This window comes from Geotrypetes seraphini, chromosome 10 (assembly GCF_902459505.1).
Source record: "Geotrypetes seraphini chromosome 10, aGeoSer1.1, whole genome shotgun sequence".
In the NCBI taxonomy this organism is placed as follows: Eukaryota; Metazoa; Chordata; class Amphibia; order Gymnophiona; family Dermophiidae; genus Geotrypetes; species Geotrypetes seraphini.
In genome coordinates, this window is record NC_047093.1 from 32,515,385 (window position 1) to 32,532,750 (window position 17,366).

At 45.0% G+C, this 17,366-nt stretch overlaps 1 protein-coding gene across 1 annotated transcript in view; it reads left to right on the forward strand.

The window, feature by feature from the left end:
* Nucleotides 1-501: 501 nt before the first annotated feature.
* CYGB (cytoglobin) overlaps nt 502-17,366 on the forward strand; it is a 73,518-nt gene continuing 56,653 nt past the window's right edge. Inside the window, exon 1 of the mRNA XM_033962243.1 lies at nt 502-952. Within this exon, the coding sequence (XP_033818134.1) occupies nt 810-952 (143 nt within the window). The 5' untranslated portion in view covers nt 502-809. The remainder of the gene's footprint in view (nt 953-17,366) is intronic.

Consider the following 17,366-nt stretch of genomic DNA (forward strand, 5'->3'; position numbering starts at 1 on the left):
CTGGCACGCACTTTCCAGAACATGCAATAAATTCATTCGTGGATCTGAAACACACAAGCCCTTGGAAAAATTATAAAAGCCTGTTTAGCAGAAAAAAAATAAACGGCTCAGTTTTACTAACTTAAACCACTGGCATTGGAAAGACATTCTCACATGCCTGTTTTACTAAAAGGTGGTGAGATATATGAACTCCACTCGGGAAAAACAAAAAAAACCCCATCATTCCAAAGAGGAGATATCAATGCATGCCAAGCAAGCATATATATTTCAGTTATCCTCTTTCCCTCTCCTAAGAGCTTGAAGGGGCAGATAAAAAAGTGCTTCAAGGTCAGAACAGGAAGGTACGTGCATGCATTAGAAAGAAAGAAAGAGAGAGAGAGAGGGGGGGGGGGTGAGCAAGAGCTGTGCATGTGTGTGTGTGTGTGTGAGTGAGAGAGAGAGAGCTCATATATCCTCCTCAAGAGGCAGGTCCAAGGAATGCTTCTTTCTTAATAGGTCACTTTCTGTCAGTTAAAAGTAAGAACAGCAAAAGGACCAGACACAACATCAAAGCTGGGGCAGAGGCAGGCAGCAATGGGCAGCCCTGGAAGATTCCAACTCTAACTCCCTGTCTCCCCAGCCCAAATATCTCCTGGAGATCTTTACTTGGCAGAAAAGCCATCCTCCCCCTCCTTCTTCTTATGCTCTAGGATACTCACTGGCTTCTCTGCTTATCCCTTCGGCCTCCTGAAAGGTTAGAGGACAGCTGCCTTTTCTGTTGTGCTGCTTTGTTGTTGGTTTTTTGTTTTTTTTTTTTTAATATTTTATCCATGGAGCAAGTCCAGGGAGACATGGAGAAGGAGCACTGGGAAAGAAGCGAGGAGATTTCCGATGCGGAGAAGAAGGTGATCCAGGAGACCTGGAGCCGTGTGTACACCAAGTGTGAGGATGTGGGGGTGTCGATCTTGATCAGGTAATTAAACTGAAGGAGCTAAGCAAATTGTCAGAGATGCGGAATGTATTTCTCTATTCCCGGTCACCTTTCAGGCTGAGCAGAGCACAGACAGACAGTGCAAAGCTGGCTTGTGTTAACATGTCTAATGCTGCATGCCGAAATCCACCGTTGACTGTTAAAAAGTCACCCTTTCATACCATGTTGCTGGTGGGTAATCTAAATGGATACTGAGCCTTCAAAGCTTGCAGAATGCTAAATAAGGTTTACCTGTGGAAATGGGGCAGCTTACCTTCTGGGTAGTGGTTAAAAGGCTCCCTGTGGCACTTTGGATTGCAAGCTATACCCTGGGAGCTGAAGAGGCTGAGCTACAGTTCTTTAACCTGGTGCTAATATGTGGGACAGAAAGGCTTTATTCATTTCAAAAAGTCATGTTTACTTTCGGTAAGAGGAATCTTTGAAATCTAGCACTTCAGATTCCAAAAGAGACGATCTACAATCTATCAGGGAAAAGCTCTATTTAAAAAAATAGGGGAAAAAAATGATGTTTAATGCTGCCTTAGTTATTCAGGTAGGTAGAATAGTTTAATAATTCATAACTACACCGGCTTATCTCACTGGAATGTTTGTGTTTGGAATGGGGCAGAGCTGAGCACTGGATCCGCATCAAAGGGCTGAACCCAGCGTTGGGTTCTCAAAGGTGAGAAGCAGAACTGGGCATTGGATCAATGGTAAGAGAAGGAGCCGTGTTGGATCAAAGCCCAGAATTGGATCTATAGTGAGGGAAAGGGCCTAATGTCGGGTCAAGTTGGGAGCAGAGAGTGTGAACAAGTTTCAAGTTTTATTTAAAATTTGATATGCACGCATTGTCATAATTTCAAAGTGTATTACAAGTCTAAAAACAGGGGAGCAGTAATGTACATGCACGAAATTTGGACAGACTTATAAATAACAGGACTGATACAAAAGTGTCTAAGAGCCAACCTCATCAGTGATGTCACAATGGCTTGATTGTCCGTTTACTTGGCTCACTTTTACTACATTTTGATTTGTTGAGTGGCGCAGTGGTTAAAGCTACAGCCTCAGCACCCTGAGGTTATGGGCACAAACCCATACTGCTCCCTGTGACCTTGGGCAAGGCACTTAATCTCCCATTGCCCCAGGTACATTAGATTGTGAGCCTGCCGGGACAGACAGGGAAAAATGCTTGAGTACCTGAATAAATTCTTGCAAACTGTTCTGAGCTCCCCTGGGAAGACAGTATAGAAAATTGAATGAATAAATAAATAAAATTGGATCTGTGGTGAAGGAATAAGCCTAGTGTTAGGGGCAGAACCCAACATTGGAATGGAGGAATAGCCCTAATAGTCAGAGCTATGAGCTTTTAAGTGGGGGAACGTGGTTCAGTTCCCACTAAAGTCCCTTGTTACCTTGAACAAGTCACTTAACCTTCCATTGCCCCAGGTGCAGAGCTTAGATTGTGAGCCCAGTTAGAGAATGACACAGGGACAAATATTCTCCGTCCCCGTGGGAACTCAATTTCCCCGTCCCATCCCTGCAAGTTTTGTCCCTGCCCTATTCCTGTAAGCTCTACCTTAACCACACAAGCCTCGAACACTTATGATTTTAAAGTGTTTGAGGCTTGTGCAGATGAGGATGGAGCTTAGGCATTGGTGGAATGAGGCATTATGACATCACAACCTGACCTCTACAATGTTGCTACTTGTGATGTTAAATGTTTGAGGCTTGTGCAGATGAGGACGGAGCTTAGGCATTGGTGGAATGAGGCATTATGACATCACAACCTGACCTCTACAATGTTGCTACTTGTGATGTTAAATGTTTGAGGCTTGTGCAGATGAGGACGGAGCTTAGGCATTGGTGGAATGAGGCATTATGACATCACAATCTGAGCTCTAGAATGTTGCTGCTTATGATGTTAAATGTTTGAGGCTTGTGCAGATGAGGACGGAGCTTGCAGGAATGGGGCAGGGACAGGCAAAGAGCTCTCCAGGATGGGACGGGAAAATGAGTTTCTGCGGGGACGGTGAAAAATTTGTCCCCATGTCATTCTTTAAGGGACAGAGAAAGTACTTGTATGTTGGCTGTACCACAGAAAGGCAGTATATGAAGAGCCTAATTTTGCATCTATGATGAGGGAAAGACTTGTAGAGTCCAGAAGTGGATTTATGGTAAGAAAAGGGTCAGTGTTGGGGGCAGAGCCCAGCTTTTGGGTCAGGGGGAATGTTGAGAAGAGAGCTGGGGATGAATTGAAATTGGATTTTAGGACTGGTGAAGCCAAAAGGAAAACAGCCAAACAAGGCACATAAAATAATAAAACTGTTTAAAGTGCTCCATTAACGCATACTTTGGGGGCGGGGGGAGGGGGGGAATCAGTAGTAAATGACCAAGAGCAGACTGCTGAGGGTTGAGTTTCCCTCCTATATTGCACTCCATGAACAGAAATTCAGATCTTGGAGGTGAAAAATACTCTCGTCTCCATCTGAGTTCTGGAACCCATCCTAGACAGAATGTGAAAAGGAGATTGAACTGCTGTCACATAAAGCTGTCCAAGGGACTCTCATCATAGCAAAGATAGGATGGTGTACCGGAGTCTCTAGGAAATCCCTTTTATTTTACAGTCTCTGCACATGAAATTTCCAAAAGGATGCTGAGGTTTCTCGTTACTATTACTAGCACTGAAAGATGTACACAGCGCTGTACATTTTGACATTTATAGAAAATCCCTGCTCAGAAGAGCTTACAATCTAACATGGTCAGACAGATGTGATATAGTGGGTAGGGGACACAGAACCCAAGGTGAGAGAACATAAGAAGTGCCATCTCCGGATCAGACCTTCAGTCCATCAAGTCCGGTGATCCGCACACGCGGAGGCCCAGCCAGGTGTACACCTGGCGTAATTTTTAGTCACCCATATCCCTCTATGCCTCTCGTAAAGAGATGTGCATCTAGTTTGCTTTTAACTACTAGGACGGTCGATTCCGCGATAACCTCCTCCGGGAGAGCATTCCAGGAGTCAACCACTCTTTGTGTAAAGCAGAAGTTCCTGACATTTGTCCTGGACTTGCCCCCCCCCTTAGCTTCAGTCCATGTCCTCTTGTCCGTGTCACATTGGACATTGTAAATAAATTTTTTTTCCTGCTCTATTTTGTCGATTCCTTTCAATATTTTGAAGGTCTCGATCATATCCCCTCGCAGTCTCCTTTTCTCAAGGAAGAACAATCCCAGTCTCTTAAGTCGTTCCTCATATTCCAGTTTCTCCGTACCTTTTACTAGCTTCGTTGCTCGTCTCTGTACTCTCTCCAGCAGTTTTATATCCTTCTTTAGGTTGGGAGACCAATCCTGGACACAATATTCCAAGTGTGGTCTGACCATTGCTCTATAAAGGGGCATTATAACCCCCTCTGATCTACTCGTGATTCCCTTCTTTATCATGCCTAACATTCTATTTGCTTTCTTTGCCGCCGCCACACATTGTGCCGACGGTTTCAGGGTCCTATCTATCAGTACGTACAGGTCCTTTTCTTGTTCGCTCTTACCCAGAGTTGCTCCTGACATTCTATACTCGTGTTCCTTGTTCTTTCTGCCTAAATGCATTATTTTGCACTTTTCCACATTAAACTTCATCTGCCATTTCTCCGCCCATTTCTCTAACTGACACAAGTCGCTCTGGAGAGGAGTTAGGAGTCGAAAGCACTCTCCAAGAGGTGGGCCTTTAAATGGGCCTTGGACACTGCCAGAGATGGAGCCCGCCATAGGGCTTCAGCTTGTTCCACGCATACGGTGCAGCAAAGCAGAAGGGACGGAGTCTGGAGTTAGCACAGATAGGAGGGACTTACCAGCTCTACTACTGTTATTCTCTTTCCTATTATTAGTGGTTTATGGTTTATTAAACTTGTTTTACCGTTCGTTTATTTTACTGGTCCAAGTGGTTTACAAAATATAATAAAAATAAAATGAAAACAAAACAAATATAAAAAGGAAATCCATTATTAGATAGTATAGACCTAATCCATATAAACAGCAGGCATTCTAAGGAACATTCACTCTTACAAAAAACATTCACTCCTAAATAAAATCATATAATTATCATTTTTCCCAAGACCGCTAGCTGATCTAGAACATTCAGAATATATACAAGCCATAGGACTCCTTCACCAAGTGTGTATGTCACACAAACAGATGGACTTTCGACTCTTGGTCGGTGCTACAGTCATACACAAAGAAGACAATCGGTGAATTCTATTGGCATATCAGGTTGAGTTAGTGTCAGAGACAGAAGCTTCTTCACTTTTTGAGAATTGAGAGATTCTAGAGAGAGACTGAATTTCTTAGACTTTTATCAGAGAGGAAATGGGACCCCACAGTCTAGGCTAGTATGACTGAGAGGGCTATCTACAGTCTATGGTAGCAGGGAAAGAAGAGGGAGACTCCATACTGAGAGGGAGGGGAGCTACCCAAATACCTGGTAGCGGGGAGTATAGGGGACTCCCAGCATCTGTGTTAGCAGAGCATGTGTGTGGGTGTCTTTAGACAAGAAAAATATGGAAGAGCTTCTCCTTTATTAAAAAAAACCCAAAAATCTACACTGTCCGCCTATTGATCAGTGGATTAAATTAAAAATAGCAGCTCTAGTATTTGAATCCTTACATGGTCTGGGCCCAATCAGTCTTATTCATACATTAGATTTTTCAAGTAATCATTTTAACTCTCACTTTCTGACAGCTTTAAGGTTAGGTCATAGTAACATAGTAGATGACGGCAGATAAAGACCCGAATGGTCCATCCAGTCTGCCCAACCTGATTCAATTTAAATTATTATTTTATTTTTTTTTTCTTCTTAGCTATTTCTGGGCGAGAATCCAAAGCTTTACCCGGTACTGTGCTTGGGTTCCAACTGCCGAAATCTCTGTTAAGACTTACTCCAGCCCATCTACACCCTCCCAGCCATTGAAGTCCTCCCCTGCCCATCCTCCTCCAAACGGCCATGCACAGACACAGACCGTACAAGTCTGCCCAGTAACTGGCCTAGTTCAATCTTTAATATTATTTTCTGATTCTAAATCTTCTGTGTTCATCCCACGCTTCTTTGAACTCAGTCACAGTTTTACTCACCACCACCTCTCTCGGGAGCGCATTCCAGGCATCCACCACCCTCTCCGTAAAGTAGAATTTCCTAACATTGCCCCTGAATCTACCACCCCTCAACCTCAAATTATGTCCTCTGGTTTTACCATTTTCCTTTCTCTGGAAAAGATTTTGTTCTACGTTAATACCCTTTAAGTATTTGAACGTCTGAATCATATCTCCCCTGTCTCTCCTTTCCTCTAGGGTATACATATTCAGGGCTTCCAGTCTCTCCTCATACGTCTTCTGGCGCAAGCCTCCTATCATTTTCGTCACCCTCCTCTGGACCGCCTCAAGTCTTCTTACGTCTTTCGCCAGATACGGTCTCCAAAACTGAACACAATACTCCAAGTGGGGCCTCACCAATGACCTGTACAGGGTCATCCTTCTGTGAAGAATATTTGTCTGAAGTTAATGGTAGAACACGCCTTCTCCTATCAGGGTGCAAAAATTGTGTTTGGCTGCAGGTTTCCCACCACAATTCAAATTTGTGTCCAACTGACTTTCCCACCAAAATTCAAATTGGTGACCAGCAGACTGCCCTGTTTCCAATCAGATCAGTGGACCCACTATTTACAAAGACAAACTGCAGACCTCGCAGCATATCCTGAAGAAAGCCACAGCATGTTGGCTGAAATGTCGGTTTCTACCTGACAAGACGCAGCGAGACCCGGAAACCTGTATATTCCTGTACTTTCCATTTTCAGAAAACTTTAAAACCATGTTTATTTTCAATAACTGAACTGTAGATTTGGTTTTTATCATGTACCAACTATTGTTTTTGTTGAAGAGTGGAGAGTGTGTGACGCAGTGGTTAGAGCCACAGCCTCGGCACCCTGAGGTTATGGGTTCAAATCCCATGCTGCTCCTTGTGACCCTGGGCAAGTCACTTAATCCTCCCATTGCCCCAGGTATATTAGATAGATTGTTGTGAGCCCACTGGAACAGACAGGGAAAAATGCTTGAGTAGCTGAATGTAATAAACCACTTAGACTATAATTGGTATATAAATACTTAAATAAAAAAATATAAATAAGATCTCTTTTACTGCAATCCACTTTGAATCCAAAGTGAAATTAGGTGGAATATTACATTACATTAATGGCTTCTATTCCGCCCGTACCTTGCAGTTCTGGGCGGATTACAAAAGAAACAGCTGGACATTTCCAGGAGAATTACAAGAAGATTGGAGAATTACAATTTAGTGAATAGGATACAGAAAAGATGACTGGGCTATTCCAGTAGAATTACAATTTGGGGAGCTGTACAATTAGGAGATAGTGCAATTCCCGTAAATGTACAATTTGGGAGGCAGTTGACATGCTTGAGGTTTTGACGAGAAAGGATATTACATTACATTAGGGTCTTTTATTCCGCCAATGCCTTGCGGTTCTAGGCGGATGAAAAAGAGACACCCAACCACAGAGAGGAGGGAGGGAGGAAGGAGTGTGAGGGAGACCCAACCACTGAGGGAGGGAGGAAGGAAAGAAGGAGAGTGAGAGAGAGACCCAACCACAGAGGGGAGGGAGGGAAGAAGGAAGGCGAGAGAGAGAGAGATATCTGGAGAAGAGGAGAGGTTAGGGGGAATTATACGAAGGGGAAGACCATGGTTAGAGTTAAGATATCTGGATAAATTTTTTGAATAATAGGGTTTTGATTTCTTTTCTAAAAGTTTTGAAGTCGCTCGTTGTTATCAGCAGGTTGGAGATGGTATGGTCAAGTTTCGCTGCTTGCGTCGCTAGTAGGTTGTCAAACATCTTCTTGCGCTGAGTGCCTTTGAGTGGGGGGTAGGTAAATGGGGTCTGAGTTCTTCTTTGTCTAGTAGAGAGGTTATGGTTCAGGCGATTGTTTAGGTAAACAGGGGCTGTGCCATTTATTGCTTTGAATAGTAGACAGTATAGTTTGAATTGAATTTGTGCTTGTATAGGTAACCAGTAGAGAATGACACGGTGACAAAATTCATCACCGTTCCCATCCCCGCGGATAACCGCGGGAAATAATCCCATGTCATTTTCTAGTGTCTATTTCAACCTCAGTCCTTCTACACCAGCATTCTTCAAAGCAAAGCTTGTGGGTCAGTGGTTGTGGCCATTCATACTCTGATTCTTCCCTCTCTCTTTAAAGAATGACATGAAGATGGTTTCCTGCGGTTATCCGCGGGGACGGGAACGGTGATGAATTTTGTCACCGTGTCATTCTCTAGTAACCAGTTGCAGAAGAGAACAGGATGGAATAATAGTGGTAAAAAGCAGAGAGGATCCCACTGGAGTCAAAGGGTATTCTAAGTACCTCTTCCAGCTAGTCAAGGGATCACTGCTAGATTACTGCAAAATGTAATGGTACCAATAATTTATATATTTAATATGATTGATATCCCGTTCTCCCTGAAGAGCTCAGGATGGGTTACATGGTAGCTTACATAACAATTAACAGACAAGACACAGAAGGCAGTACGGTTACAACGAAATGCGTCCGGTTCGATTGTTCTGGTTTAGCAGATGCATGATGCCATGTGCATGCCTAAAAAGAGAGTCAGTTTAACATATATTAAGAATACAGTCTGTGTGTTAGCTTAGCCTGAAATTTTGGTGAAGAGGTAGGCTTTTATTGATTTTCTAAAGCTCAAAAGTCCATCAAGGGATTTGATGTTAGGGGGTAGTTGATTCCAGTACTTTGGTAAGAAGTGAGAATATGACCTTTGTCTGGCACTTTCTAGTGGAGGTTTGGACCAGGGGGTATTTGAAGACGTGTTTCCTCCTGGGAGCGAAGGGGTCTGTTGGGGACGTAAGGTGGAAGTTTGGCTGATATTTAAGTGGGTGCCATGCTGTATAAGGACTTGAACGCAAGCATTAAGCCTCTGAAGATGCAGCATTTGGCTGTGGGTAGCCAGTGGGCTGATACTAGTACCTGAGATATTGAGTCATGGTTACGAAGGTTCTTCAGTAGTCTAATTGCTGCATTTTGTACTCGTTGGAGGCGTTTAAGATTTTTTTGCTGTCAGACCATTGAACAATGCATTGCAGTAGTCCATGCAGGAGAGGACAAAGGCATAAAGAAGTTCAATTTCTTATTTTCCAGAGTTGTCAGAGATAGTAGAGCGAAGATGAGACCACTTGGGAGATATGGTTGGTAAGTGATAAGTTAGGGTAAGTTTAGGAGCAGTAAGTGGAAATATTCTCTCCCGTGAAGTTTAGAGAATGACAGGGGGAGAAATTTGTCCTTGTGGGATCTATCTCCATTCTATCCCGTGCCTGCAAGTTTTGCCCCTGTCCCTGTCCTCATCTGCACAAGCCTAAAAACAATTTAAAATCATAAGCGTTTGAGGCTTGTGCAGATGAGAACAGAGCTTGCAGAGATGGGGCAAGGACAAAACTCGCAGGCACGGGATGGAATGGAGATAGATCCCGCAGAGATGGGACAAATTTGTCCCCATGTCATTCTCTAGTTTCCATCTAAGGAGAAAAGCTACTCTGTTTCTTGTTCTGTACGTTGTGCCTAGAATCAGAACATTTCTTTTCATCTTTCTCCAGCTTGATAAAGAGAAAGTGTTGAATGAGAAGCAGTTAAGGTTGTCTTGTCAGAAAATAATTCTGTCACTCATCCAGTTCGTGCCTCCTTAAATTAATCCCTTTCTTTCCTCATAAAAGTAATCCTATTGTTTTTGCAAGATGCATGCATACGTCCAAAAGGGCACAGGCCCCAAATCTGCCTTACAAAGCCTGTGTTAGGCAGTTAATTGACATGCTGAGTTTTGTTACTCATTTCCTGGGCTGCCAAAAGAACACGTTATAAGGAAAGGGATTTCAGAGTAGACCAGGCCTTGGTTTTTGACAGCTTTAGCCTGATGCATTTTGGTACCTGCAGTGCTGATGGTAGAAACAAGAGCTGCAAATCCACAATACAATGAAGTACAAGATCAAAAGCCAGGACTATCTGTAGGCTTCCCTCTTGGCAGCCCTGCTGTTATTTTAGTCTTGTGGAGCAATCCGTCCTGGGCAAAGAATGCTTCAAAGTGCATTAAAGGCAATTAGCTTTTGAATTGATGCTGACTAAGGATAACAGGAAGGCATTTTGCATTCAAGAAGAAGTGGCTTACTAAAGTAGCAAACCCAGTAAGTGGAGTTCCCTTCCTTTCTCCCTTCATTACAAAGCCGCGCTAGCGTTTGTAGTGTCGGACGCTGCGGTAACAGCTCCGACGCTCATAGAATACCTATGAGCCTCTGAGCTGTTACCGCCATAGCCGGCGCTAAAAAACTCTAACGCAGCTTTGTAAAGGAGGGCCTCTATTTTTATTTGTTTAAAAATATTTATAATCTGCTTACATCCTAAGCGACTTACAATAAAAACATTCATATAAAGGAAGGACAGACATCAGCATCAACTAAGACAAACCCCTCGCATCTTCACCCACCAAAGCTTGACAACTGCTTCACAACAAATTCTCAGCCTAAATATTACAGATATTACTCAAACGCTTGAACAAAATAGTATGTTCTGAGCAGTTTCCGAAAATGTAAAACATTTCTACATAATCGTATTACTCCAGAGATTCCATTCCATAATATTGGACCTGTTACAGAGAAAAGGGACTTTCTGGTCAAAGCATATTTCACAACCCCCGTTTTACACACATTAGAGAATGACATGGGGACAAATTTTTCCCCATCCTCACAGGAACTCTTTCCCGTCCCGTCCCCACGAGTTTTGTCACTGTCCCTGCCCCATTCCTGTAAGCTCTGCCTTAACCACACAAGCCTTGGACACTTATAATTTTAAAGGGTTTGAGGCTTGTGCAGATGAGGACGGAGCTTAGGCATTGGTGGAATGAGGCATTATGACATCACAATCTGAGCTCTAGAATGTTGCTACTTATGATTTTAAAGTGTTTGAGGCTTGTGCAGATGAGGACGGAGCTTAGGCGTTGGTGGAATGAGGTATTATGACATCACAAACTGAGCTCTAGAATGTTGCTACTTTTTAAAACTCCGGCTTTCATCTACAAGTTACTAATTCCATACACTTCCAATAGAACATTAAGATCTGCAGAACAGCACTTGCTGACGATTCCTTCCCTTAGAATTATTAATACTAGACGACAATTGATCTTTTCTGTCACGGCCCCCCCAAACTTGGAATTCTCTCCCTAGCCACTTAAGGGAAGAACCCAATATAGAAAAATTCAAGGGTAAACTAAAGAGCTTTCTCTTTAAAGATGCCTTTGTAAATTAGTCATTTAGTCTTCTAACTAATTTTATTTTTTCTCTATCATTTTATTGAAGTAATTTTTATCTTCCCTCTCCTTATGTATCTCCCTTATTTGTTTCTTTAACTTTTAAACAAATTGTAACTCTTATCCATCTCCTCCCTTATGTTCCTAGTTTCGTTAAATTTGTCAATAGTCTCGTTAGTCTTAGTTTTGTTATTTACTGTATTATTCCCCTATTTTGTAATTTTATTATTATGTACATTGCTTAGAATTTAGATTAAGCGATTAATCAAATTATTATTAAACTTGAATTAAACTTGAAACTTGTGCAGATGAGGATGGAGCTTGCAGGAATGAGACAGGGACAGGAAAAGAACTTGTGGGGACGGTGAAATATTTGTCCCTGTGTCATTCTCTAGTTGAGATCTTAACTGGAGAGCAGCCCTAATGTCTCCTCTATGTCCTACTGGTGGTGATAACAGTGAGAGATTCTCCTCACATCTGTGCTGGTGCCTCAGAGAGAAGGAAACTCATAAAATCAGCCTCTAACAGTGTGAGAGGTTTTGGTGCCAGAGACCGATAGATTCTCAAAGTTTACACTGGCGTAAGACAATGAGACATTTCCAAAAACTTGTGTCACTGTCAGATAGTAAGAGCATCTCACAAATCAGCCGATGAGAATGACTTCCAAAATTTTTCGGTATGCCTTTTCCTTACTAGAACTGGACAAGCTGGCAGCTGTAGGCTAAAATTTTTCAGCTTGGAGAACAGACTACAGAGAAAGGGTATGATAGAAGGTTATCAAGTCATGAGTGCAGTGGAATGGATAGAGTGGGGAATGTTATTTAATTTAATTTTGGCCTTTATAATCTACTTAACCATCAAACTCTAGGCAGAGAACAAAGAAAAACAATAAATAGGAATGGGAATTACAGAGAATAAGGTAAAACATTAGCTCTCTAACAAAATTTGTTTTGTGACAGAAGAAAAAACCCCAAAACCATAAAAAGTGGGACAATTCCCTCTTCATAATTGTAATATCCTGATATTCGCTGGTGTCCGACTATTTTCAACTGTAAGATGTAAAATAGTTAATTTCTTATAATTCAACCTATGTATAATTTTCCTCTCAACCACCTTGTATTCATCTACTGTAATTCGCTGATTGTACAGCTCTTCTTCTTTGTGAACCGCCTAGAAGTCGCAAGATTGTGGCGGTATAGAAAAATAAAGTTATTATTAAAAGTTCCTGGATACTCAAGTAGCTTCTGGTGCAAATGTTTATTATTCTCAAAATGTCAAATAAAACCAACTTGGATACAAAGAGCCTGTGTCAAAAATGATTCAGTAATTTCACCTTAAGCTTACTTCTTGAGCCACCAGCGGTCTGAGTTTGGAGCTGTAAAACTCGTACAGAAAGTTGCTTTTGGATTGTGTCATTCACCGACAGCTTTTTCACTTATGCTCTAATCATGGATCATTATCAGGACCCCTGAGGAAGGCAGATTTCTGCCGAAACATGGCCTATGTAGGGTCTTGTCTCCATGGCTAAAACTACAGAGCATATGGTGAAATTACTCTATCATTTTTGATATAGACTCTTTGGCCCTGATTCTAGGCGTCCTGATTTTAGGCAGCTGTAGTCGTACTACAGCTGTCTAATCAGCCAATCGGGATGCATGTTTTTTAAAAAAATACTCCCCAGGCAGGTCGCCTATATTGAAGGCGCCTCCGGGAGCCTAGGGAAGCCTGCAAGACGCCTAAGCTCGCCTAAGGGCCTTAGGCGAACCTAGGCGGCCCTATGCGTCTCCCTAGTAGAGGAAGAGACGCTTACAATGTAGGCCAGTAAAATGCTGGTCTACATTGTAAGTATAGCGGCCGCGTCTACTCTAACCCGATTCTGTAACCAGCGTCTGTAACATGGACGCCGGTTACAGAATCGGGGTTTAATGTAGGCCCGATTCTGTATAGGACGCCTCTCCTGTGCCGTCCTATACAGAATCCGGCCCTCTGTATCCAAGTTGGTTTTATTTGATATTTTGAGGATTATTATAACAAACATTTGCACCAGAAGCTACCTGAGTATCCAGGAACTTTTTCTCCACTTTTTGTGTTCTTGGAATTATCTTTATTGCTGTGGAACATTGGCCCTTTTTCCTTTGCTTTGGTAACAGAAGAAAAAAAAACCCATGACATGACCCGTACAATCTTATTCCACAATAACTGATTTCTAGAGCTGTTAATCACTAGCTTTTAACTTTGCTAATTCTACTCAATTTGTAGCATCTTTTAATCATTGTAAACCGCAAAGAACTTCACGGTCCTGCGGTATATAAACTGTTATTCTCCTAGGACAAGCAGGATGAGTCAGCTACATATGGGTGTTGTCCCAACACCTCCCAATTTGCGGATAAGCTCTCCAATAGCTCAGAGAGATTTTTTTTTTTTTTTTTCTCTGAGCATGTGCAGTGCCCGGGCCCCACTGGGCATGCCCGAGCCCTACCCATTTCCCCCTGCTTCCCCCTAATCCCCAGTCTTTAGTTTCTGCCCATTCCCATCGGTCGGATTTTTCTACAGCTCTCCATTACAACTTTTCTACTCAACTTGAAGATGCCTGAATCATCTAAAGAAACAACTGGGATGCAGGAGGAGGATGAACACATGAATTGTGTGCCCACTGATTGGATCCGGCGCTCGAGGTTTCCGTGTGGCTTGCATTGTGCGCACATGTCACCACGTGCACGCAAGCTAAGGAAGAGGGCACTGAGAGACTTCATGAAGAGAAGTGAGGCCCGAGAATCTTCCTCCAGCAGCCATCCTCATCGGAGCATAGCAGCGGGTGATCCACAGACGAATCCGGTGAGGAGCCTCCAGGACATCCTGGCTCAGTCAACCCCCCCGACTGCAACTTGCCCGGTCGAGAAATCTCTCCCGGAAGTCCTGCATGCTGTCGCTAGCCGCCAGCCCCTGCAGGAAGCCAATAGGAGTCTCACCAGACCGAGAGATCTCTCCAGGAGTTCCTGCATGTTGCTGCTTACAGCCAGCCTCCGCAGGGCATGAAGAGAAGTGAGGCCCAAGAATCTTCCTCCAGCAGCCATCCTCATCAGAATGCAGCAGCGGGGGATCCACATGCTACAGTGGCAAGGAGCCTCCAGGATGCCCTGGCTCAGCTCATCCCCCCGCCTGCACTTGGCCCGGTAGAGAAATATCTCCCGGAGTCCCTGCATGTTGCCGCTTAGAACCAGCCTCTGCAGGGCAGCCGATAGGAGTCTCGCCAGACCGAGAGATCTCTCCAGGAATCCCTGCATGTTGCCACGCAGCCATCCTCTGCAGGGCAGCCGATAGGAGTCTTGCATGCTGCTGCGTAAATCCACAGCCTCTGCAAGCAACAGATCGGGGCTTTCACCCTCCAGACGGCATGCTGCCTCTTACAGCCAGCCTCTGAAGGGAGCCGATTGGGGTTCAAAGGTAAGTCCTATCTGCTTGTTTTTGGGAAAACCTCTGATAATCTGTTGCAGCCCCGAGGGCTCTGCCCCACCCTCCTCCCAATCTGAATTTAAGGAGAAAGAATCTCCCATGCTTCTTTCCCTTGGAGGGGACCTGCAGACCTCTCCCCCCAGTAGGAGACATGCTGCCCCAGAGTTCAGCTTATAAAGGACATGCTGAAAAAAAAACAAAAAAAAAACAACTCGATGTTTCTTTCCCTCTTGGGGTCCTGCAGAGTCTACAATTCACACCTTTCCCACCCCGCCCCCCTCCCCCTCTCAGGTTGGGAACGAGGAGTCTGCCTTTCTCAGCAGGGTGCTGATATCTTCAGAGATGCGGCATGTCAGACCATGCCTCTCCAAGGGTGGGGGTTTGAAAATCCTCTGTCTAAAAAGCTGTTTGCTCTTCATAAAACCTAGGCAGAGTGCTTTTCCATCTAGCATGAGGGACTCTGTACTATTCATGATTTCTATAGCACTGAAAAGCATATGCAGCGCTGTACAGTTTAATATACAATAGGCAGTACAGCAGCAGAAGCCCACTCAAGAGGCATTATCACTCCTCTTTCTCTGCCTCCAGGCACAGTGGGAAACACAGCCAGGTGCACTGGCACAGATGAAGGGGTGCATCCTGCCCCTTCTCTGCAGGCTCTCCCCCCCTCTCAAAAAGGACAGAGAAGGGCGGTGGGGTACATGGAGCCACCCAACCAGTCAAGTGGAGCAGCACATGAACCTGCGAACCACCAGGGGTGGGACCAGCAGCCACAGTTAATCCTCCTGCTGACCCACTCCTCTCTCAGCGGGCTACACTCCCCACTATGTCCCCCTTTAGAGGGAGCCACGCACAACAACATGGCGCGGTTCAGCGGCATGTCATGCACCCAAGCAACGGAGGAACAAGCTACACACCAGCCTCCAGCCACGCCCCGAGTCACCACCCACAAAAATAAATAAATATTTACCAAAAAAAAAACAAAAACCCACAAACGAGGACTCACCCCAAGTCCCTCCAGAAACTCACAGCCTTTCTCAAGATCCACGTGGGTAGACAACAAGTACCCAAGACAGAGTACTACAAGGCCTGAACTACCAGTACCAGTACTTCACGCTGGCAGTGGCGATTCCAGTCCACAAGAACCTCCTGGACTGCAGAGACGAGATTTGGCTGACTCCCTCCTCAGGGCAACCAACATCAAGGAGATTGGGATTGAAGTACCAGATCTTTCCAGCCCAGGGATTCGACAACCCGCAGCAGCCATACATGGACATTGCGGTAGCTTAAGAGAAACAGGGCAGCACGACCCCCCCTCCAACCCCCGTCAGGGAAGGACCTGAAAAACCCTGGTTTCCACGGGGAAAAAGACCTTCGAGGGCGCAATGCTGAGTGCACGAATTGCTGCGTTCCAGTTCCAGATGCGGCTTTATCAGGAGGCCAGTGAGAGGAAATAAATAAATAAAATAAAATAGAGACTCCAGCTCACAACTGAGCCAGTCCACACTGGCAGCAGTCTGTGCCCCAGCGCTCGCAACAGTAACATAACTGCTACGCAAACAAGCACCGCCCGAGGGGCAGGGGCATCCAAGGGCAGCCCTCTCCCCAAGACAAAAACAGAACCTTGACCACCCTCCGGCCCAGCAGGATCAGATTGTCTGCGAAGGCTTGGCCCAGGATCACCATCGACCAGTGGGCCCTCAGCATCAACAAGCAGGGATTCCGAATTCGTCTCCACTCCCGCCCCCCCCCCCGAGTGGGCGGGGCACCCTCCATCTGACGACCCAACTTTCCTGCAGCAAGGAGAGGACCTGCTTCGGCAAAATCAATAGAGGCGGTGACGAACAGAGGAGATCACCAAGGGGTTTCTACTCCAGGAACCCCCATGTCACCATGGACAAGGACAACGCTCGTCCCTGGATCTCTGTAAGCTCAACAGATGCATACACAAGGTCCAGATGCACTCTCTGGGTACAGTCTTGGCCCTGTTACAGCCCGAGTATTGGCTAGTATCCCATGCACCCAGCCCACAGGAGGCATCGTCGCTTCTAAAGCCAAGACAGACGCCTCCAGTACAAGGTCCTGCCCCTTGGACTCTCAACGGCTCCAAGAGCATTCCTCAAAGTGCGTGGCAGTGGCACTTCCTCGCCTTCAAGGGGTGCGCGTCCTATCTTATCTCGACAGCTGGCAGCCCCGTCAACCACCATAACCCTCCTCCAAGAACTGGGGTTCCTCATCAACTACATGAAACCCCACCTGATACCCACCCAGGGGATATCGTTCATCTGGGCAGTCATCGACACCACGCAGACCAAGGCCGTCTACGGGACTACCAGATCGACGCCATGACATCCCTGGCCCAGTGCATCCCTGCCAGCAGCTCATCGTCAGCACGCTCCGGTCTTTGTTGTGCAGCACACCAGACTACTCATGTGATCCCTGAAAGGGCACCTCAGACGTCACTGGGACCAGTGTACCCAACCTCTGACCACCCACCCACTGGAGCTCAGGGCCTTAGGGAATGCCCTCGAAACCTTCAAACAGGCAGGGCAGTCCTCACCCAAACAGAAAACCAGGTGGCCTCGCACTATATCAGCAAACAG